Below are 25,965 nucleotides of genomic sequence, written 5' to 3'. Positions count from 1 at the left end.
AAAGTAAATATCATAAATAAATATCATATCAAGTTGATATCTTATGCAATTTATGTTCATCAGACTTATTACTATTATTATTGTTATTATTACTATTATTACTATTATTGTTATTATTATTGTTATTATTATTATTATTATTGTTATTATTATTATTATTGCTATTATTGTTATTATTATTATTACTATTATTATTGTTATTACATCAGAGATATTATTAATTATTTTTTATACTAATTAATTTACTCAATATTATAAGCGAACGTCAGATAAACCTTTTTTTTATTACGAAATAAAAATACGATTTTAAAACAATTTTTCTTCATCCCGCTAAATAGTAAAAATATCGTGATAATGCCTTAAAATCTTTATAGACATAAAGGTAGCTGAAAATTCCTAAAATATTATGCGGTAAGGGACAATCGGTGCACTTATCGGTAAGTGTCTACTTCTAAACCGATGTTTGTTGTCATGGGCAATTCTGTGCTAAAATAATAGTTGATATTAAACCATAGATTTTCTAAATCATGTGATAGAAGATTTACGAACGATCTTTCAAGGTCAGATAAACCATATATCCATTAGTGTTTTCTATAAAACGTGTGACCATATTTAACTTCCAAAATTGGAATTTCTCTGCGGGGTATCTCAAGATGGATATAGATTTGTTGATTCACGAGAGTATAAATATCGCATCATTTGAAGTTGGAAGCTGCACAGGAAGGTTCTGGGATGTCTGCGTCAAATCCTGTGGTATTTTTATAGCAGCTTGTTTTAATAAAAGCTTTTTCATAATAGTTATTCAATTAAATGTTTCGAAATTGTTCATAACCATTTGTAAAATTTATCTAATTACCCTTAAAAAAATAGCCTGCAACTATTTTAAAACAGTATGAAAACAGCTATTTTAAAACCGAGAATATATAATTTCCAATGACATAAAAGTATAAAAATTGAAAAAATTATCTGTTTGCGAGCGACGAATTGTAATTTGCAATGCCAACATAAATTCCTTAAGCCAATTTAATACGTTTTTTTAAACATAAGTTTTTAAACCGTTCTTTTTTTTTCTTTTTTTTTTTTTTGAATATATTTAAAACCGATATAAGTTTGTTAGTTTAAGAAAAACAATATAGTGAATAAGTTCTTCATTTTTGATTTTTTGTAATGTCAGTAAATATAATATCATTTTTGTGCACCATTTAGTGCATAAAAAATAATATCACATTTGTTAATATTATATAAATAAACATACTTTGACAATAGTTAAATAAGATAATAATTGTTTTTGATTTTTTTAAATTTTTGATGAATTAAGATAGCTAACATTAAAAATGTTCAAATATAGTATTTGAAGAATAAAGTTGTCATTATCTGGAACTTTAATGAGTGGGCAATGATCTAAATACAAACAGTTTTTTAGACAAATAAGGGAAGAAAAACTGAAGAATAATAAAAAAAGATTTTTGTAGTAAAAATCCTTTATATATAACTATTACCTATTCAAGCCCACAGTTGATGTATAGACTGAAGCCTCCACTGATAGTTATTATATATGGCTATAGTATTTCAGTATGACGTTATCAATGATATTTCATACAAGGCTCACTACTCTAAGGTTTGGATAAAAAGATATGTTTATATATGTATATATATATATATATATATATATATATATATATATATATATATATATATATATATATATATATATATATATATATATATATATATATATATATATAGGTAAAAACAATTATCTAATTTTTTTTAAACAGTCTTCAAAAAAGATTTAGTAATCATTATGAAGATGAACTTACAGTAAGAGAAACAGACTTTTAAAGAAAAATTGTATAAGTGTTTCTACTAATTTATTATTGGTCTGTTCTTTAAAGGGATCTCCAAGTGCCCATACAAGTTGTGTTCATATCTTTAAAAAAACACCTTTTTTTTCCTAGGTAAGTACTGGCTCTGATATTTTTTAAAGAAATAAATAACCTATTTCATTAATTTGACTCTCGTTTTATTTAAATATGTTGTTTTTATTTTTATTTTTTTTTTAATTTTATGTATTGTTTTTAACTGCATAATATTTATATTCAAAATTAATTCTATTTTTGCATTTAGGTTAAAATAAAAATATTTGCTGTTATAGGTATCCATATTTTTATCCATATATTTATCCATATTTTATCCATATAACTATTTAAAATCCTAAGAATGTCTTCATTTTTCTCATTTGTTTGGAGATATTTTTAAAACAAATGATGTCACATACATTAGCAGAATCTAAATTATGCCACAAAAATGTTAATTGTGGTAGCACCCCAAAAACTATTAGCGCAACACCACTCCATATGCATTTTAAAAAATATCATTTCGATACATATACTAGCAAAAATGATTTTGTTCCTAAAATTGTTTAGAATATAAAGGACTCAGGCTTCTTCAAAGTTAATTAAGGAATAGTAAGTTTTATTGCGATGGACAATCAACCTTTTTCTGTATTTGAAGATCTGGGGTTCATTAAGTTAATTGGTCACTTGCAACAACAATACCTAATTCCAAGTAGTACTTTTTTTAAGGAAACAATTCTACCAATATCATATGAAAAATTAAAAACCATAGTATTTAATGACATTTCTGCAGCTGATTATGTTTCATTTGCAACAGATATTTGGACTAATATCTATGGTAATGATGCATTTATATCATTGACTGCACATAATTTAATGTGGATAATTTTATGCTCAGATAATTTTATTAGAAAGTACACATTGTAGAAGTGTTTAATTGAGAATTAACTTAAGCATTGAAAGCCAGAGTAATTTCGATGTTTAACAATGGATTAATCTGTGTAACTGTCAGGAAGAGTATGGCCATTATATTCTATAGTCAAGTTAGAAAGATTTCTGCTTTATTCTGGGTAGAAGTAAAAAGATCAGAACCATGAGATTAAATGTTAGACTTACTTTAGTTAATGACATTGTTGAAGACTAACCTAAAGTCTCTAGAACCTAACATCTGAGATAAGATACAAGATTTAGTAAACTGAGAATAACAGAGCTTAACATCAGACTGGACTTTTACACTGGTTTCTTGCAATAATATAAGGACATTTGTCCTTAAGAGAGATGTTCTTGTAAAAGATGAAAAAAATGGTTAATGTTTAATAAAGCAACTGTTCAAGATGGTGAAAACTGTGGAGTAGAATGAGGCTTGAGTTAAAATTGAAGAGAAGTAATAAAACCTTCCAAACTTTTATTCCAGAAGGAATTAAGGCTTCCAAGATACACACATATTATCAATATAAACATATATATTAGCAATTTATTTAAATGCTGGCATACAATATCATTTCATTGTTGTATAAACTTTATTATTTATATGGTTTTGTATTTGCTGAAAGTGGCTCTACAAGACAAGAAAAAAGCTTGGTTGTTGCCCAAAACTGGAGAGTAACTTATTTTTGCACCATAATATTCCTAAATTTCAAGAAATTCTCAAATAGTTTATTATTGCAAATAAAACTACATTTTATTTGTTTAGAAATATTTATTATTTATTTATAGCTCCTCATTCCCTGTAGGACAATGATTTTTTGATTTGATTTAAACAGTTTGTCATATGTCTTTAAAAATGAATTCCTGCATTCTGGCTCAAAATTGTTGTAACTAACTGGAACTGGAGTAAACTAAAAATCACAAATTTTGTCCGGAATTCCAGTTTACCCCTACTATAAATATTGAATTTTAAAAGTATCTTTATATTTGTTAAATACAAGTCCTGCTAATAAAATCTTAAAATCAAAATATTTTAATGGAAATAAAAATTAACATTTTTTTTTATATAAAAGCGTTAAACCCATTCTAATGTGTAAATTGCCTTAAAAACTCTGCAGTAAGTACATTATTTCCAGTAAGTTTTCATTTTTGCAGTAAGTACCATTTCTGCAGTAAGTACATTATTTAAACCAGATATTTTTACAACAGAAAAAACTATGCAGATTCATGAAGTTAATATTAACCTCTCAACCGTAAATATAATGTCAAAGCAACAAATGTTTTTTTGTTAATATCTCAATAAATAACTTGTTTTAGTAACCTTAATAAGCTCAAATCTTATTTTTTGTTTATTTATAAAATAAACATAACTTGTCTTGGCAATAGGGGAACCCTTTTATATATATATATATATATATATATATATATATATATATATATATATATATATATATATATATATATATATATATGTATATATATGTGTGTGTGTGTGTGTTTGTATGTATATATATAATATGTATATATATATGTGTGTGTATGTATATATATAATATGTATATATATATGTGTGTGTGTATGTATATATATAATATATAATATGTATATATATATGTGTGTGTGTGTGTGTGTGTATATATATATATATATTATATATATGTGTGTGTGTATATATATATATATATATACACACACAGGGGTTATGCGTGTTTTAATAAATACTAGTATAGAATCTATACTGGTATTTATTAAAACACACTTAAAAATGTATACTTTAGAATATTCTATACTATACAGTACTCGATATTGAGCAGAGCAAACTTATGTAAAATTGAATAATAACAATTGATGTTAAAGAAACATTACTCCAAGTTTCATCCCCAAGGTGATCATTAGATGTTACTTAGCAATCTTAATGTCAAAAAAATTAATGACAAAAATACAATGCAGTGGCCAATTTGATAACATTAGAGTTGTTTATAAATTATTTTTTTAATTACAATATTTTAATACCATTTTTATTTTATTTTTGCTTCATACATAAATTTAGAAAGCTGTGTTTGCTTCACTCTATTTTATTGAAATGGAATTTTTTTTAAAAGGCATAAAACTTAGATTCATATTTCTTTGAAACCAATTGTTATTATTATATTTGATTATATATATATATATATATATATATATATATATATATATATATATATATATATATATATATATATATATATATATATATATATCTGTGTGTGTGCAACCCTCGGAATTAGGAAAAATGAGGTCGGCAAAAAAAGTTTGATACCTCTTTTTTATGTTTTCTTACCATAAAACATAAAAACGAGGGCGGTAATTTTTGCCGAATGCCAACCCTAATTCTGAGGGTTGTGTGTGTCTGTGTGTTATAAATAGGTATTTTGATTACATTCACCCATGTTAACTATGTGCCCAGCCAAGTATGTGCCTTATCTCTCAGTTCATATATGTATTGAAGCTTTTTTGTATAACTGTTTTTATTGCTAGTATAATATCATCTGCCACAAAATTTTGCAAGCATTACTTTTAATTATGTATAGCTATTTTGTTAAGCTGAATAATTTGTTTAATTTTAGCCTCGAATTTACCGTGCTGTAATTGATGATGTCATCAAAAATGTAAAAGAATCCTTTTTAAATGAAGGTGTTGATGAACAGGTTTTAACAGAGCTAAAACAGGTATATTACAAACTTTTCAGTTGACTTTATAAAATAATTTTTTGTAAGTTGTCTTTGCACACCTTCAGGGGCTCAAGGCCAAGTTACATTTTGTAGCCTTCAAAGATTTTTTAGGAAATTATTTCCAATGAAAATCATTATATAGTTTATAGAGTGTTAAACTGTTGAATGCTCTTGTATTTACAATTCTTTACTTAAGCACAATAGTTTTTAAATATATTAATTCTAGAATTCCTTTGTGCAGAATTGATCCCCAATGGAATTATAGTGTTTCAATCGTTAATGTTTGTGCAAATAGAACTTTACAAAACATTACCAATTGTCCAAAGAAAATTTTAGACCTTTTTTACTGCTCAGAACATGATACTTGTGATGGATGTATTCGGCAAAAAATTGAAAAAAAAAGAAAGTGAAGTTGTTGGCATTATAGATGACTTAGAAGTATCTATGAAACAAGATAACAAAAAATTAAAGCAAAAAGTTAATAATAGTGTTAATCTGTTACTAAAGTGCTATATTTTGTTTATGAAACTAGATTATACTTTAAGATTTGTGGAAAATCATTATTTGAATTTTTTAATTTGATTAAATCTTGTTTTTTTTTATTATTATTTTTTTAAGTTAATGGTTCTTGTGAACTATTTCAGTGCTGTTAAAGACCAAGAACATAATTGGAAAAGAATAAGCTATACTTTTTAGCCATGGCCGAACTTATCCAACTTTGTAAGAGACTTTCAATTATTCAAAGAAATGATAGAGGTTTTAGGGTCCTGCTTAAACAGTGTAATTTTGTGATGCCTAGAACCATTGTCATTTAAATACGAACAGTGCTAGACAAGTAACACTGTTCGTATTTAACTCCAAGGTGGATAGTATATGTTTTTGCATAGATGTTTATCGTTTGTTTCACAGATTTAAAATTTTAGACAAAAAAGTTGAATAAAATTGTTATTTTTGTATTTGTAAATTTTGTGGTTGTTCATTAAAATTTTGCATTTGTAAATTTATGTAAATATAATTGTCCTTTTTAATGTTTTATGCAAATAAGGCATATATAATCATACATTTCATTGCAAGTTTGATTTTTGTTTTTGTTTTTTTCTGGGGTTTTTTTCGGTGTACTTTACCAGCAAATTTAGTTTACCTTCAGTATTTTTAATTCTCTTGACAAAAAAACATTAATAACTTATTTTAAAATTTATTATTTATTATTTATTACTAGCTGACCGGCGCAGTAAAAATACAAGTCTTTGCAAGTCTACTATACAACAACCTTTTTTATATATTTTTTTGCATAATATATCCTAGCTGTCCGTCTCCATAAAATATGGGTTTTTACCAAACCAACCATTTCTATACTTATTTATTCCACACGGATCATTTCTATACCTATTCCTTAGTTATTTCAATATTTTTAAAGAAAATAATTCATTCTAAAAAATTACTTTAAGAGCATAAAAATTAACATGCCCACCTTTTCTGCATTTGTAGAGCTTATAAAAGATTTATAAAATGGTTTGTTTTTCTTGCTGTATGTAGCCATTTTTTTGCAAAGAAAAAATGGCTACATAATGGCAAATAGACTTTTTTAACAATTTTCTCCTTTTTGTTTGTAATAGTATATAATATCTTTATATATGTTATGTATATAATATCTATAGAACTTCGGAAATGTTTCAGTTTGTATTTTAAAAAATCCAAAATGATTAAAAAATATATATTTAACTTATGTTACACACGCAACAACTTTATTAAATATTTGCCTATTTAAACAGTAAATTAAACTTTTAGCTATATGGTATAAAAGCTATTATTCTAAATTCTAAATTCTAGTGTTATTCTAAAGAATAAATAAGTTAAAAAGATTTAAGTTTGGCAAAAAAAGGGCAAACTTATTACTAAAAGTGCCACATAACATGGTACACGGAAAACAAGGTAAAAAAATTGTTTTAACTTTTAGTTCAGATTTCTGTGAATCAGTAAAGTGGATTGTATTAGAAACTTTCACAAGATGTTAAGAATTCAATGCCGATTTTAAATATATATAATATCTTATCAGAGGTGAGCAGCTAAGGAAAATAAACTTAGATCACTTATATTACCGAGTGATATTTATCGTGGATTTTTATATTTCTTATTAAGAGTTAGAGTTACATAACAAAAGAATTTAACTCATTAAAAGTAATTAACAAAGGAAATTTTAAAAAACTGGTGGCACTCTTCCTAAGTGCTTAATGGATGACTCGTAATTGCATTTACAAATGATTTATTTCATGAAAATAAAAATAAAAAAGACTGATTTTTTTTGATTTAGGAGACTGATTTTTTTTTATATTAGGAGAATAGCAAATAAATCTTTTTTTTTCCTTTTATAATGTCTAAATAAAAATATTTATATAATTCTTATTTTTATTTTCTTATGTAAATGTGTATGTCAACCAAAATAAGAATACATAAACAAATAAAAAGCTATAATATGAATAATTTTAATTAACATTAAAAAAAAAAAAAAATTCTAAATTCTTCTAATATAAAAAGTTTCAGTTTGAACCTTGTCATATCAATGCGACAAAATAAGAATTACTTAATGACATAATTCATTTTGTAAACAAAAACTTAACAAAAAAGCACCAGTACTTTAGTAAATGCATGTAGTTTTAACCTACGTTACACAAATTTAAAATAAAAATGTGCTTTCAACTCAGCATCGTTATTCAAAACTTTAAATATAAAAACATAACATTTAATATTCTTTTGCATATATTATTAAAAAACGTTTTTAAACTAAATTTTAGTAAAAACAAAACCTTATCATGTTTTTGTTAACTTACGTTACATGAAAATTGCAATAGTTCTTTTGTTATTTTCTTAAAATATATATATTTTGTTAAGTATAAAATCTAATCAACAACAATTTGACATGTTAGCTCCATTTTCGTGCTAAATTAATTTTGATTATGCTAATAAATTCATAGTTAAAATAACATTTTACAATGATACCTTTTTTATCATGCTGCAAAGAGAGACTTTCTGAGGCATACAAATGACTTAAATAAATTAATTTTAGTACTAAAATTATATTTTAAATAAACTTTCATGTGTCTACATCATTATTCATTTGCTAAAAGTTGACAAAAAAAGAGAATAAAATTTAACTACTTTTTCATTTTCCGCCGTGGAATTGCCCATATATGTGTGTGCAAGTGTGAAGATGATTCGAACCATGGCGACCCATTTTAGAAACACTGCGAGCCAACCACTTCAGCCACTAAGACATATTGTTCTATAAAGGTGTTAACACTATTTAATAAACAAAAGTAATTAAAAAATGGCCAATAAATGCTATAAATCAAAATTTAAGGAGGTATTGCCGCAATCCAATTTTTAAGTAAAAGAAAAACTGTAAAACTTGATATAATTTTAAACATTACATAATTTAAAGTTTACATAAGTTAGATATTTGCATACACTTTTGTTCACATTTTATTAAATAAAAAAATTGCTGTAACTCTCACTATTAAGTCAGGTGTAATGGCTGTCATGAGTTCCTTGTCAATCAAGACGAAATAAGTAACTGCAACAGCATAAAATTTGATATTGATATATTTTAGGATTGTGCAAAGATTTTTTAACTTTCCTAATTTAAGATAAACAGCAATATAAATGTAAATGTAAAAGAGATTTTATTGATAAATAATTGATTGATTTTGTTGGCGTGCAACTGTCAATGTTACCCTCTATATGGAATAACATAGACATTATTTACATTGACATATTAATTTACATTGTGAGAGGTGAAATTATCATTGTAGCTATGACAACGAAAACAGAGAAAACTTTTTAAATATGTACTAGCACCAATCTAAATTTTTGTTTTAAAAATTGACAGCCTCAAAAAGTTGTAAAATTGCAATGAAAATATTATGAAATATTATTTGAAAGATATCAATTAGCTTTAGTTCTAATAGTGTCTACTTAAAGATATGAAAACTTATGTTAATTTATGATTAGAGAATTTTCTAAGAATTATCTAACTATCAAACTCTACAATAGATTAATGACTCAATATCTGACTCCGATGAAATCTCGCAGCATTGTAATTTTTTGCTGGATCTCTTTTTGACCGATTTTTTGGTGCTTGGTTTAATTTATGAAACAATGAGATAAATTTTTACATCTTCAGGTTCTGGTGTTTAGTTCTTACCAATGTTATGCAACATTAAGTGTGGATTTTAACGTTCTGCAAGTACCAGTTGTTAGATCTGCTGACATTTGATGTATTGGTACAATTTTTTTTTTTTTAAGATTAAATTTATTTAATTTAGGGTTTGTCTTCTTTGCTTGATTCTTGACCCATGGGGTGACCTATGCGTTCCTGTCAATTTTACCCCAAAACTCAAATATGCATTTTAAAAAAATGCTACAAAAAATCTTAAATGGTTAGTATTTAGAATATAAAAAATTATAATATTAGAGCATCATAAAAACACATGTAAAATGATATTGTAGTATGGTTGTTCTTTTAACTAAAGTTTTTCAGCTACAAGTAGCTGGAAGTTATTTTAATTTAGGCCCACCATACTGTGTTGTTATTTCTACTTATATTATAATTTATATTTTTAAAACAATTCTTTAAATATTTATGAAATATTTTTAATGATTACAAAAATTTTAGATTTCATCAACCAATAAGATATTTGTGAACATAATTTATATTCATAAATAAAACTTTTGTCATTAGAACATTTTGTAATATTTTAAAGTAACATTACTAGATATACAAATATATACACATCAATAGAAATTTCTCCAGAAATAATCTCTTAACAAAATTAAAATAAGAAACTTCCATATGATCATAAGTTTAATATTTATTGGTTTAAACATAAATACAGTTAATTATTTACCTATTTAATTTTAATACGAACTAATACTAAATTAAAAGTTTTGTACCTAATGGTGAGAAAACCATGTTTTTTTAACAATTTATATATATATATTACTTTTATTAAATCTTGATAATTTTCATAGTGTTTTTAAAAGCTTTAAAATATAAGACAACTTTAGTTGAATGTTAAATTTAAGAGGACCTAAATTTAACATTTTTTTTGAGCTTTGTACTTTTTATTCTAGATATCTAGACGAGATTATATTGTAAATTTATGTAGTAAATAGATGATCATCTATTTTTTATCAAAAAAAATTTTGGTTATTTTTTATTTTATTTGGTTATCTATTTTTAATTTATTAACTATAGTTATATCTTTTAAATATTTTTTGTCTAGTTATGGGAAAGCAAGCTTCTTCAATCACGAGCTATTGATTTTATGCCATCAGATGTTAATGTTCGAGTTAGTTTGACATATCCTCATTCTATTTCACAGATAGCAGGTTTGTTTCACGATAAAAAATAAAGGTCTTAGTAATTTAATAAAAGAATTTTTGTTATCAGCCTAACATTAGAATTTTAAAATTGAGCTAGAATTTTAAACTAGAAATTTTTTATTTCAGTAGCAAAAAAAAACATTTTCTATTTGCATATTGCGGGCTCAGAAAAAAAGTTTTGCGAAACAGAGAAAAACCGTGTAAAAATTAAGATGTTTCCTAAAAATCAATTACTTAAAAAACTTAAGCAACTTAGTTTATCAAAAGATTAAATTAAAATCATATTAAACCTAATCCTCGTTATCCATGTGGCATGCAGAGGACAATTTTAACCACATTTGTGTACTACTCCATAGACTACATAAGATTTTACATTAATCTCGATTTTCGCCATTATTTTCACCATTATGTCAGTTGCAACATTTTTGCTCTGAGCCTGGAATATGAAGTAATTGCATAGCAGCATGTTTAACATAAAAAAGGTTTAATCAATAATTAAGCATCAAATTGTAAACTTATTTTATAATTAAATGGATAGTATTAAACATCTGATGCATATCTGTGTCAAGTGATATTTTCTTCCAACAACCATCTCACCATCTCATCCACCCACTTTAAGGAAACTTCACAAGCTTACTTTTTATTTTGATCTTAAGAGTGCTGGATTGTATATATGTATGTATATACAAATGTAATTAGTTAAATGTGTTTATTTTAATAAGTTTTTTTTTTTTGAACATTGTTATTATCAACAGAAAATAAAGTATTTTAATTAAACCTTTTAGCATCTTTGATTATTTAGGAGCTAATTTCTTTTTATATATTTATAAATTTTCTAATATAAAATGGGTGATGCTCTTGAGCGGTGTTCTACAAAGTTCTGTGCTCAGACCAATTTTATTTATCATTTTCATTAACAATTTGAATGAGATCATCTCAAATAGTTCAAAATTTTATGCTGATGATTCAAAAATAATAGCTGAAGTAAATAATTTGACACAATGTTTATCATTACAAGGCAGTATTATTAATAATTTAAAGTGGTGTAAAGACTGGTTAATCAACTTAAATGTCGACAAATGTAAAGTTATGCACATTGGTAAACAGAATTTAATGTACAATTATAGTTTAAATAAAGTAGATGGTACACAACTAGTCTTAGAATTGTTGAATGAAGAAAGAGATTTAGGAATCACAATAAGATTGGTTTTGAAATGGACAACGCAAGTGTTAAATGCATGTAATAAAGCAAATGACATAATTAGTCTGATAGAAAGAACATTTAACATAATAAACATACACATGATAGAAATTTTGTATAATCGTCCAGTACAATATGACCACATTTAAAATACATTTAAAAGTGTTATATGGTGTACCTATCTGACAAGAGATATAGAAAGGCTGGAAAGAATTCAATGCAAAGTAACAAAAATCCTTTCAGAATTAAAAGATTTATCGTACAAAGAATGCCTTAAATATTTGAACTTAACCAGTTTGGATTTAAAACAGTGTGGAGACTTAATCTAAATGTATAAAATTGTTCATGGGTATGAGAAAATTCAATGGTCAAATTTTATGTTTTCAGTTATTGATAAATCTGGGATTCGTACATGTAGGCAAGGGCATAAATTGAATATTGAACTAATAAAAAATTGTCCAGCAAGATTTAGTTTTTTTGCAAATAGAGCTGAGAAATTGTAGAATACCTTGAAAACCAAAGATACTAATGCAATATCATTAAACTCATTTAAGGTTATTTTATCGTCCAGATATGATTACTAATGTTATGAAAACTTTTAATTGTTGATCTTTTCTAAAGTTTTTATTTTATACGAAGGCTTGAAATAAAATAAAAAATTATTTATTGGGAATGTTTAAAATAAACGCATTTTATGTAAATTAACAAATGTTATATTTAAGTTTTTTTTATGAAGGCACATAATTTTTATAAATTTAACCATTTGAAACTATTTTTGCTTTTTAAAAATCTTCTGAAAGATTTTTAGAAAGATTCAAAAAAAATTTTAAGTTACCTTAAATTATGAAGCTAAACTAAATCTTCCGTTGCAATGGATTGGTTTAATTGCTTTATTTTTTTGTTTCTATTTTTACAAAGAATTGTTTAATTTTTTTTTTTTTTTAACTTGACTAACTAATCAGAGCATGAAATGATTAAAAATTACTTGTTTAAATAAGGTATTTTTTTAAACAATTTTTTTTATTATTATTTTTGCAACTTTTTGAAAAAAATAAATGTTTATACAATTTAAAAATAATATATATAACACTTTTTAATAATTTAGATAAAATTTGTTCATTCATTAAACTATCTTTAGAAGTAATTTGTAAAAGCGTTTTGTATAACTTTAGATTTTTTAATTTTTAAATTCAAAGATTTAAGTTTTAAATTAATTTATTTTGAGCACAGTTAAAAACGTAACAAAAAGTAATTTTCGCTTCAAGTTTGATTTTTTTTATTTATTTTCAAGTTTGATTTATTTTAGTGCTAATATATTTTCTTTTTTATAAAAAATTGTTTAATAACTCTAAAAGTACACCATTAACAATAATAAACCTGACTAAATGATTTGCAATAAAAACATGTAAAGTCCAATAATTTATTTCCTGAAACCTATAACATCTTTTAGTTGCTCTTTTATGTAAGCGCCGCATAGTGGGCCAGGGGTGAGCAAACCAACTTTTATATTGGAGAAACTTCTTTTTATAAATGTAGTCTAGAGGTTCCCAGAACTCTAAAACTGATATAATTTTTTCCCTACCGTGGTTTTTAAGTTCAGTATAATAATTTTACTACAAAAGTGGCCATATTTTATTTTTCAAATATTGGTGAAAATGTAAAAACTGGAACCATTCACCTTCATTTACGTTCATCACTCACAGCGCCCAAGTTTTCAGGAAAAAATGCCAAATGCGAATGCAGAAAATGCATTTTCAATGACTTACGACAGCTCACTTTTTGGACTGAATCAAGTAGCTTTTGAATGGAGTTTCCATATTCACACGATTTGTGATTCCCCAAGAAGTTCTTACAAACCCATACAAACGCTTTCCACGCTTTTTTTTTTTCGTCGGAAGTAAGTGACTCTTCAAATCCATGGTCTTTCAAAACCACTCAAATTTGGTTTTACGTAATGTTCATTCACAGCATGACTTTCCCATAAACAAAGAAAGCAGCAGAACTTGGTAAACCCTGTTTGCATACCCATTAACATACCAATCACTTTCAAATCACCACAAATGTTCTACTGATGAGTTTTGTAATCAATAGCGTCTAGTAATATTTTCATATTTTCTTGAGTTTCATTCAAGTGTACGGAATGAGCGATTGGAATACATGGCTTCTGATTACCAATATGCAACATCACGGCCTTCAAACTCCTCTTGGATGAATCAATGAAGAGGCGCCAATCACGAGGCGAATGCACTTAGGATAAATTTTCAAAAAGACCATTGACATTATTGCAGTAGCACAAGGGTCCATCAATGGTAAAAAACCTAGATAACTTGTTGTTGCGCTTTCGAAAGAGGGATACTTTGACACCAACTGCTAACAAATTCTTTTCTTTCAGCCTTGACACCAAAAGTTCAGCTTTTTTCTTGGAAAGGGACAAGTCTTTAACCAAATCATTCAGTTCACCTTGTGTGAAAAATTTGGGCTCTTTGCCGTTTATCTGGATCAAAGTCAACATCAGCCGCATCTTGACGTTCAACATCAACAACACATTCATCTTCAACAGAGTTTAATCCATCAACTGGTGGTACTGGAATGAGCAGGGTGCTGTCATGATGAACAGGCCTCGTGGCCGAATCCAAATTCGGGTACACAATTTGTTGCTTATTTTTTGACAAAAATCCAGCAGTCTTAACAGCGCAAAAATAGCAGTTATTGTAATGATCTTTTGGTTCCCTCCAAATCATAGGTATGGCAAATCGAAAAGAAGTCTTTCGTTTGTTGATCCAATCTTGTAATAAGCTGCAACAACTATAACAAGCCACAAATGGTGCCCAAGTTTTATCTTGATCTCCCAAAGGACAACTGAAATACAGCTTGTAAATTTTTGAGATTTCTGGAGTGATTTTCTTTCGCTGCCCTGACAATTTGAATTGCCCACAAGTGTAGCAAAAGGCGCCTGGTGAATTTTTGCAATTTCTAGGCATTATATAAGTTAATTTTATTGAAATAATTACCCTGAAAATAAATATTAGTGCAAAAAATACACATACATTATCTCAAGATTCAGATGTGCTGGAGAAAAACTAAACACAGATTTGGAATCAGCGTGAAAAACTACATCTATTAAGCCTAAAATTAAAGCTGGTGCAGAGAATATGTGCAACTTAGGCAAAAATGAAGAAAGCAGACAAGTTGTTCAAGAGAACAAAAATTGAAAGTGACAAAAAAGAATATAGACGCCTCAGAAACAAAAAACAACAATAATTGCTTATATAAAAAAAGAACATATTTCTCTAACCTATTAAATAAAAACACTACAGAAAAAATCTGTTCTCATTGCTAAACAAGCTACTAGATAAAACTTAAGAATATATATTACCATCAGCCGATTCAGACGAAGAACTAGCTCACAAATTAAATAATCATTTTATTAAAAAAATCAGAAAACTCAGTTCTTATCTTTAAATATCCCAAACAAGTAAAAGCACATCTCTTGCTGATCCAATCCCAGCATATCTACTAAGGAATAATTTACAAACATTAATAGATATATTGGTTGAAGTAGTAATACTGTTACTAGAATCAAGCAGGATTTTTTAAAAAGTGCTGCGTTACTTCCAACGATAAAGTTAGACTCAAATACTTGAAACATGTGCTCGCACACTATTCCTGACCACGCATTTATTTATTTTTTTGTACAACTTAACCTTTGCTTTTTAGATTTTTGAAAACATTTCAAAAATGCCCTAAATAAAGTATAAGGTAATAAAGCGAGAAATTACTTTTAAAGATTGTATACCATAAAAGCCATTTATTTAAATTATCGAAAGATATTATTTTATTATAAAGTGTATTTTTTACAACGAATGTAAATGTTTTTAAAACAATTTGTACAATTAATTTTATAAAGAACAGTAAAAACGATTGTTTTATTAAAATTTTCAATGATTCGTATATTTAATAATCAAAAACATAACAAAGTTATTTTTTTTGTTACGCTACCTAAACTTTCTAATAAAATTTGTTTACACTAAGTTAAACGTTTTTAAATAAAGTTTCAAAATGCTATTAATCATTGAATATTATATAAAACTTTTATTTATTACCAAAGTATTTTTTTTTTTAATGATCAATTTTTTAAACAATCAGTATTCTTAATTTTATAAACCATAACGATAATGAATGCATTTCAATAAACTTTTTTTTTAAATACTTTTTGATAATTTAAATCTAGTTAGTTTTTTATTAAATATAATTAGTTTTTATTAATATTATATAAACACAAGAAAAAATTGAAGGTTTTAGGTCGTAATATTGGTTTGATAAGGTTATGAGTAATAACCTTATCAAACCTTCAGTTATAACTTTTAAGTTTTTTTTTTTTTTTTTTTCTTTAAACTTCTGTTGAAAAACAAAATTTCAGTTATAACTTGTAACTGAACATTTTGGTATTTGGAGAATTTAAAAACAATCTTTGAATTTAATTTTTTTTTAAGTTTAAAATTATTTTTGTTATTACTTTTTTATTTGTTTATGTATTATTTTTTTGATTGATATGTAAAAATGCATAAATAAATAAAAGATAATCATATAAATATTTTTATTTAGACAATTAAAAAAAGAAAAAAAGATTTATTTGCTATTCTCCTAATATAAAGAAAATCAGTCAGAAATTCATCAAACCAACGCAATGAGTTTTTCAACCTTAACGTAATTACATAATATAGTTCAAAATAATTTTCCATTAGAGATTTAGTTTTTCAGATTTATTAGTTGATTTTTTTTTTAGAGCTATAGGTTTTAATTTTTTTCACATATCTTCCTTGTCCATGACTGCGTTCAGTACTGTTACTTGATTTAAGTGCTGCCTTCGACACTATTAATCAGCAAAACTTACTTGGGCTATTAACTAGTGAAATTAGTATAATTGACACAGCTCACAAGTGGTTTGAATCATTTCAAGTTAACCGTACCCAAAATGTTAAAATTGGTATCTCATATTCCACGAACCAAAATGTAAAATATGGAGCGCCACAAGGTACAGTCCTGGGTCCATAACTCTTTAATATCTATATGAGACCACTTTACAAATAACAATCTGAGCATAATGATTGTTAAAACTTTTGGATACTCAGATGATCATCAAACTCTAAAAGTACTTCTTTCTTTATCTCCATATAATGACTAGTGCATTATATTGAGATATAATATCCTGGATATACCCAAATGTCTTGAATACATATCTAAATGGATGAGTGAATCATTCTTATGTATTAACCAATCGAAAACAAGCATTTCCTAGCATTCAAAAAGATATCATTAAAAGTACTTTCGTTAACAAGGAGTGCATTAGATTTGTTGACTCTGCAAAAAATTTAGATGTGATACTTAAAAATGAATTATCTTTAAAAACACAAATAATTAAAATATCCAAAATAAAACAATTCTTATCGCACCAAGATTTGTGCACCATAGTATGTTCTCAGCTAGATTATTATAATTCCCTCTACTTTGGAATTGAAAAGACTATTTAAAAAACTGCAGTCTATTCAAAATTGTGTGGCAAGGTGGTCCTAATTTTTGGAATATACTTCCAAATATTACCCATGAAAAAAAATATAGCTATTTATAAGAAAAAACTAAAATGCTTTTTATAGTTGTAAAAAATGTAAGTTTTTTTAAGTAAGATGCCATCCAAAAATTTCATCCTTGATATTTTTTTTTTGTTTTTTTTTGACATATATACATATAATTATTATTATTATTTTTTCATTTAATTAAGGAATTAATCAGCAAGCTGGTTCTTCAGCATTACCTCAAAGAAGGGATTCACCAGAACTAAATTCATCTTCACGTATAATGCAATCTCAGACAGGAGGACCTTTTCTTTATGTTAGCAATCACCCAACTCTTGGAAATGTTGGACCAATGGTAACACATTTTTATTAAACATGTTTATTGTTTTACTATTAATTAGTTTTGTTTTGATGTATCATATTATAAAGACAACTCATAACTTTGGCAATAGTAATAAGTTGCCACTGTTATGAATTACAACTCTTAATTGTAACATCAGTTTTCTATTTAACATTAAACATTTCTTATATAGTCTGATGCTGCTGCTCAAGCATCTTTAGCTTTACAAAATGCACAATCTAGAAGCGGCCTTACATCCCAGCAGAATCCTAGTATTCAACAAGCTCAGCAAGTTCTTCACATGCAACAAGTAAAAAATCTTTCTTATAATTAAGTTTTCCCAATTACAAGAATTTTTTTAAATCTTATTCTTAAAATTATAACAAAATGCTTGACTTTAATTGAATCCTAATCAATTAAATCATAATTCCTTTAGAGTTTTATAGAAGTTTTTTATTAGTATATTAAACTAATCCAGATTGTCAAAATATTTATTAAAATTTTTTCGTATGTAGCACATTCGAAACTTTTACAAATTTTGTTCGATAAAATGTTTGGTTAACAATCTTTAACTTTAAAAAATCTTTAACAACAATTTTAAAAATTGAAGAATTTTGTTGTAGAATTATCATGTCTCTTTGATTCATTCTCATTAACCAATAAATTGAGCAAAAATCAATGCATAAAATTAATGGTGACTAATCATGTTGACCAACTGACATCAGTCTTTCACAGGAAGGTGTGCGATTGCACGTCTGACCGTGCATGTAATACTTTCGTTTTGCTGGCATGTCCACAGCTTTAGTATAATAATGTTTGCACATTTTTAAAATGCGCTTAAAAAGCGAAAGTAAATGAAAAAAAAACCCATAAACTGAAATAAGAAAACAAATCTTAACCTAAGAGAAAATAAACTAAAGTAAAAGTATAAACCAAATTTATATTTTTTTATATTTTTTTGTTTTTCGATAGACATCCATAAAGATCACAGATTTGAAGTTAATTATTTCTAACTTATTTATAAATAAAATTTTTAATAATTTTATTGCAATAAGCTGTAGCAGGAATAAATAGGCAAATGTTAGGTTTATAGAACACCATTTTATGTAAAAATTCAATGCCGTTTGATATAAACTACTTACTGAAATAAAAGATTTATCGCTTCTTTTTTTATTTTACTGTTTTTGTTTTCTTATTTTTAGGATGCCTATTATTTCCACCAGCAAACTTTGCTACAAGTGAGGAAACAAAACAGTTTATGTCTAAATAATTAAACGAAAATAAAAAATCTGCAACATACAATCTAATTGAAAAATGTATGCATCAATATAAAGAAAGAACATTTTATAAATTATGTTTACAAAAATGTTTTACTAAAATTGTTTTACATTTTATGTTTATTCTCAATACAGCAAGGTAGCACATCATTTTTAATCTATTTTTATAATTTATTTATGTATTATTAAAAAAAATTATAATGTAAAGTTATAAAAAGTAATATATAAGCAATAAAGAAATCTAAAATATGTCTGCATTCCCCTCCATCACTAGATTAATCACCTAATACTAAAATCTTCTGCTTTCTAATCGGAATCCAATAATTCATTATCTGATTATTGCATTTCAGTAGGTTCACTACTCTCATTAGACCAATTGTCATTTTCACTATATTCTTCTTCTGAACCCAATAGTTCACTATCTGATGTACTGTTATTGCCATCAACTGTTTCAACAGAAGATTTGTTTTGAAATGTATCTAGCAGAGCACATATTTTGCACCATATCTTAACAGCAGTATCATCACAGTGAACATATTTAACTTCATAACCCAGGAAATTGTATTTCCGTGAAGCAACAGTTTTAATGATTTTGTTATTGGTTATTTACTAATTTTCGCATGCAACTCTAAACTCTAAACTAAATTTTATTTTCCAGTCAGCATAAGGGATTGTTAAACTTATTTAGTAATTGCATGTTTTATAACATTGTTGTTAAAGCTCATTTTCTAAATATTTTGCCAATCACTGAGTTGTGCTTCTGTTTATCATCCAACAGTGCAGGTTTAAGATGTATCAGCACACTGACAGCTACTTTTTCATGTAAAAGACCTTAAATGAAACATTATACCATGCAGGTCTGGCTTTAGGCACAGACCTGGTTACAGATATTTGGCGGCACAAGGCACTGTTTATTATATAGTTATTGATAATTCATGTATAATATTATTTTTAAACCAATATTTTATGGGTTTTACAAAAATTATATTTTTTTCATATTTTAAAAAAAATTCAAATTATTAAACACTTTAGATTTTTACAATTTTGAATTGAATAAAAAAAATTGTTTGTCCTTCAAATGGCGTATATAATTCTCAAATAAATTGCATGTTGTAGATGTTTTATTTTCGTTTAATTTTTCAGACATATAATCTGTTTGGCTCACTTACTGTATCAAAGTTCGTTGATGGAAATAACAGGAATCTTAAAAATAAGAAAACAAAAACAGTAAAATAGAAAATCAAGTAAATAATCTTGTACTTTGGTAAGTAGATTATATCAAACAGCATTGAATTTTTACATAAAATGGTATGCTATAAACCTCATGTGTAATAAAATTACTAAAAATTTTAGTTTATAATATATTTGCAATGAGTTTGAAATGATTGACTTCAAAACTGTGATCTTTACGCCTATCAAGCGAAAAACTTTTTACTGTGTATTTTCTCTTAAGTTAAGATTTATTTTCTTATTTCAGTTTCTGGGTTTGTTTTTTTTTTTTATTTCTTTGCTTTTGCTTTTTAAGCGCCATTTTCAAAATGCGAGAAAATGATCATACTCTTTTAAAAGCCATGAACATGTCAGCAAAGCGAAAATATTACATGTGCGGTACTACAAAGTCATGCAATCGCACGCCTTCCTGTGAAAATCTGGATATATAAACTAGAAGGTCACATGTTTTCATCAAGTAATACATTTTTAAAAAAACAAGCATTATAAAATCAAATAAATCATAATATATAGTTTAAGTAAATTATAATTTTAAAAAAAATTCAATATATAATACAGTTGTGCACTTTCATAGTTTAAAATTGTTATACTTTTTGAATACAATTATAGTTTAGAGCAAGTTTTTTATTAGGCACAGTTTGTTAGGGGTCCTCAATAAAGTATGTACGCTTTTATTTTGATCCTTACCCTTTCCCCCTCCCTCCACCCCACCTCACCTTGCATTTTGTTATATGCTTTTTGAGTAGCCTTCGCTTCCCTTAAAGTACCTACACTTTTAACCTACCTAGCCAACATTCTATGATGTTTTTTTTTAATTTAGTGTCTCCTTACTTTTATAATTGACCCTCTGCCTCCCATCTCATATACGCCATTTGCAGAATCCTTCTCCCCCAACCAAGCATATGTAATTTATAGACAATCCCTTATCATAGAATGCCTAATTTTAAACTTATTTCTGCTATTCAAATTTACACATTGTAAAATAATTTTTAATGCGAAAGTCTAATTTACTTTTTTCTTATATTTTTTCTCATATTCTCTGCATTGCATGTTAAAATATTTTGGTTATTTGATTTTTAAGTTTATTTTAATTTTTGAATTGACAAATTCTTTATTTGTTTAAAATTTGGATTTGTTGCTGAAATATTTTGTTACTTTGGTTTAGAATAATCAAATTGGACAGCACTCTACAAGTAAACTTATTTTACTTTTATAAATCTACTTATTTGCTTATGTGTTAAAACTTATTATGATAACTTTTTCAACAGTGTTTCCAGTGTTTGGTACTAATACTAGAATAATATCTGGTGGTCCTCGAGTAATTTATACACCTCAACAATCACAACAGTCGCAACATCAAGTTTCAAATCAAAAGGCATTTTTTTTTTTTAATTGTTTTCAATAAAATATTTATGTTGATATATGTTTAATATGAATTTGTTGTTGTAAATGATAAATTCAATTTTTGAACTACTTTTAATGCCTTATTAAAGTCAGAGCAGTGTGATCAGTATCGCTGATGGTTTTTAATTATTATCTTATTTATTGATATAAAGTTTTAAAAAAAAAATTTTAATTTGACATAAATTATTTAAGTTAAATAATAAATCTATTTTCAGCCTACTTCAGTTGTTAACCAAAATTATCACATAAATTAAATGCATAAAAGTATCACCAGTTACTTTTTTCTTCAAGAAAACAGTTGGTCAAAAATTACCTTGCTTTTAAAAATTAAACTCATAGCTTAAGTTGTTTTGTTTTTGTTTTTCTGTTTAGATAAGTTGCTGAAATAAAAGTTAAAACATTTAAGGCTGTTATCACTATTTAGCATACTAAACAATATTATTGCCATTTTTTCTATCATTAGTAATGAGTTTATTAGAATACACTGTAAACCAAGGAGACCGCCAGGTTTTATGTTGTGGTACTCATATAAAACTTTTTGAACATAAAAGTATTTGTCCTGTAGGCTCCACAAAGTAAGTTTTTAAAATCTGGACAAAGTGCTAAAGGTCAAAAATGGGGCAAAAGGTTAAGTCTAAATTGGTCCATTATAAAACTGGAAGTAATTTTTTTTTTTAATATTATTCAAGTTTTGTTTGTAGTTAATCTGTTACATCAATTTGTTTAGATTTTTTAATGGAGATGACTCTGAAAAAAATAAGCATAGATGTTTTTATTTAATTTCAAAAAATAAATAACATCAACAACAGGCTTAGAGGTTGTGTGGCTGTTAAAAAACCATGTCTTACAACCTTCCACAAACAAAAAAGATTAGTCTGGGCCAAAGAACACAAGAATTGGACGGTAAAAGAGTGGAATAGAGTACTTTGGTCAGATAAATCAAAGTTTGAGATTTTTGGGAATAATTGCCTGTCATTTGTTTGTTGTCAGGTAGGAGAAAGAATGCTGGAGCAATGTACTATGCAAACAATCAAGTATGGAGGTGGGAGTATAAAGGTTTGGGGTTGTTTCGGTGGTGGCCAAGTGGGATCTAAAGTGGTTAAGTAATATTTAAATGAAAAACAAGAGGAACTATTGTTGAAGGTCATGACTTGGCCACCGCAGCATCCTGATTGTAATCCAATTGAGTTATTGTGGGACTTTTTTTAGATCAAGAAGTCCGAAAAACTCCACCAAGGCGTAAAAATGATCTTTGAGAGGCAATACAAAACATATGGAAAAAATATTGATGGGAAATATTTTAAAAAATTGATTGATCGCATGCCACGTATCTGCCAAGCGATAGTCAAAGCTAAAGATGGCCGTTTTGACGAAAAGATGATTTAAATGAAAACATTTTATTTTAGTTTTAATTTTTGATACTTTTTTTTTTTTTTTTCTTCAAAACTAATAAAAGAACATAAAACTATTGATTTGTTTTATTAAAGTCACAAATCAAAATTATTCTGACACATTTTTCTCTTAATATCTGTAGTTGCGATAGGTGCATTCAAACTTATGGACGGGAGTGTGTGTGTGTGTATATATATATATATATATATATATATATATATATATATATATATATATATATATATACACGCACACACACATATATATAGAAAATCTTCCTTTTTAAGTCTATAAAGATTTCTTCTGCACCCAGAACAAACAACTGTTGGATAGCATTAGTTTTTCATCAAATATCCTGGAAAGATTAACCGCTGAGTTTGTTCCTCTAAGTTTTTATTCATATTTTTTAATGATTTAGATCTTTTGCCATACTTTTCCCAACAACAACAAGTAGAAATCATAGTTATTCAAAAAAAAATACTGATAGTAATTAGATTAAGCAATTGAACCTTCCGCATTTCAAAAACTATTTAACTACTGAGTTGATCTATTTTGTTATTTATAAAATATATTGGTTTAGTTAAATAGGGGGTAAGTTTAGTAAAATTTTATCTAATAACTCCATTAGTATTAGTTGAATTAAAAATAATAACATTAAATTTATTTTTCATTAAAAATGTATAAATTTGGATGCTATATATTTAGAAATAAATGTTATGAAATAAATTTTAAAATCTCCTTTATGAAATTTTTTTTTTAATGGTTTCAAGTGATTAAAGAAAAAATTTTATTCAATTTTTTAAGTTTAACTTTTTTGAGATGTAGCAAAAAATTAAAAAAATTTATTACAATTTTAGAATTTACTTATATCTAAAAATGTATGATAGCAACGCATTTTGATTTCAGAATTAATTTTTTATTTAGCAACATGTTATTCAAGTTGATGGCCAAAATGATGAGATCAGTATATCAAGATCTGCAGATTCATTAAGTGCACAAACTAGTATTAATAAAAAAAAATTCAATAAAAAGTCACCTTTAGTTAATGTTGTATTACAACTTGATGGAACAAATGACTCAAGCTCTGAAGAAGAAATAGATGAAGATGATGACGATGATGATGACGATGATGAAGACTTTGATAACTATCCTATTGCACCTGTTGCAGGTGGTAACTCAAATGGAGATATGGAATCTAAAGATGAAGAAGTATGTTTTTTGGTGTTTTGAAAAAAAAAATTTATATAGTAAAAATTGTGATATATAATTTTTACCTTAAATACACATTTTCTAGGAAGAAGAGCCATTAAATTCAGAAGATGATGTATCTGATGAAGACCCGACTGATTTATTTGACACAGAAAATGTAGTTGTTTGTCAATATGACAAGGTGCAAACTTTTATTTAATAATTGTTGGTTAGAAACATATAAAATGGTTTTAAAAATTAGTTTTATTGAAATTTCATACAGCCTAATATTGAAATTTTGAATAGATCTAAACACAAAAGATACTTTGGTGTAACAAACCTATACATACTATATATATATATATATATATATATATATATATATATATATATATATATATATATATATATATATATATATATATATATATATATATATATATATATATATATATATATATATATATATAAAACATATACCTACTATAAACTTAATATATTACTAATATGTTTGAGAAGAGTGTTGCCTCATTTTGCACAGTTTATAAGGCAACATTTTGCATTTAACCACCATTAAAAATATGAAAGTTTCATTTTTTTTAAAACACTTAATAAAAAATATTTAACTTCTTTAGATTGCAAGAACACGTAATAGATGGAAATTTCACCTAAAAGATGGAATTATGAATTTGCGCAATAAGGACTTTGTTTTTCATAAAGCAAATGGTGACTCAGAATGGTAGTGTCTAGTTAGTCCTATTTTTTGGCGAAGTTAAATTGAAGTGTTAAAATGTTAAATTGAAGCAAGATCTTTCATTACAGTTTATTTATAGAGTTGATGAATTTCATGTTGAACCATGTTTTTCTACTTATATTTTAAAGTTGATGACTTTATCACATAGACATAACTTAACTTGTATAAAAAAAATTCATATATGCAGTTATATATATTTAATATAATATATGTAGTTATACATTTTATATATAATCTTTGGATTTATCTATGCACATTCAACGATCAAATAAACTGACTAATTTTTGTATTGGCTGATAGAATTTTAAATCAAAAATATTTTTTTAAGCTTTCTTTTTATATATATATATATATTCTTTTTCTTGAAAATTAAAGTTTCTATGAAATTTCAATTTTTCATTTTTCCTTACTTATATAAATTGAAAAAACCATTTTTTTAAACTGCTTTTAAATTTTCATTTTAAAATTTGAAAAAAAATTGCCTTTTCTTTGTTTTTGCTTTTAATAAAGAAATACTTGTTGTAGTGTTTAGTTATTTTTTGTTTATGTGTTATTTGATAACATAGTTTTGTAAAATAGCATGTAAAAAAAATCTTTAACATATTTGCTTTTTGTTTTTTGTTTGAATCCTTTTTTTTTTTTCTTACTTTGATTTTACTAAAGATAAGTAATAAACATAAAATCAAAAAATATAAAAAATAGTTAAAAAAACTATTCAATTAATAAATAT

General features: G+C 25.9%; 1 protein-coding gene across 3 annotated transcripts; it reads left to right on the top strand.

Moving 5' to 3' along the window:
- The first annotated feature begins 615 nt into the window (after window positions 1–615).
- Window positions 616–25,838, top strand: LOC100203095 (TFIIA-alpha and beta-like factor). Of its 3 annotated transcripts, none has more exons than XM_065816570.1 (10): window positions 616–753; window positions 5,390–5,491; window positions 10,777–10,882; window positions 17,857–18,005; window positions 18,184–18,300; window positions 21,663–21,690; window positions 21,766–21,872; window positions 24,218–24,502; window positions 24,588–24,683; window positions 25,117–25,838. In XM_065816570.1, the coding sequence occupies exons 1-10, from the start codon at window positions 733–735 to the stop codon at window positions 25,222–25,224; spliced, it is 1,119 nt and encodes a 372-aa protein (XP_065672642.1). In that variant the 5' UTR covers window positions 616–732; the 3' UTR covers window positions 25,225–25,838. The 3 variants fall into 3 exon arrangements, with proteins under 3 accessions (XP_065672642.1, XP_065672643.1, XP_065672644.1); XM_065816572.1 differs by lacking the exon at window positions 616–753 and adding an exon at window positions 1,745–1,958 and having other exon boundaries at window positions 25,117–25,339; XM_065816571.1 differs by lacking the exon at window positions 18,184–18,300 and having other exon boundaries at window positions 25,117–25,339.
- The last annotated feature ends 127 nt before the right edge of the window (window positions 25,839–25,965 follow it).

This window comes from Hydra vulgaris, chromosome 13 (genome assembly GCF_038396675.1).
Source record: "Hydra vulgaris chromosome 13, alternate assembly HydraT2T_AEP".
NCBI lineage: Eukaryota > Metazoa > Cnidaria > Hydrozoa > Anthoathecata > Hydridae > Hydra > Hydra vulgaris.
The sequence above is the reverse complement of the archived record's forward strand: the minus strand, read 5'-3'. Positions and strand labels throughout refer to the sequence as shown.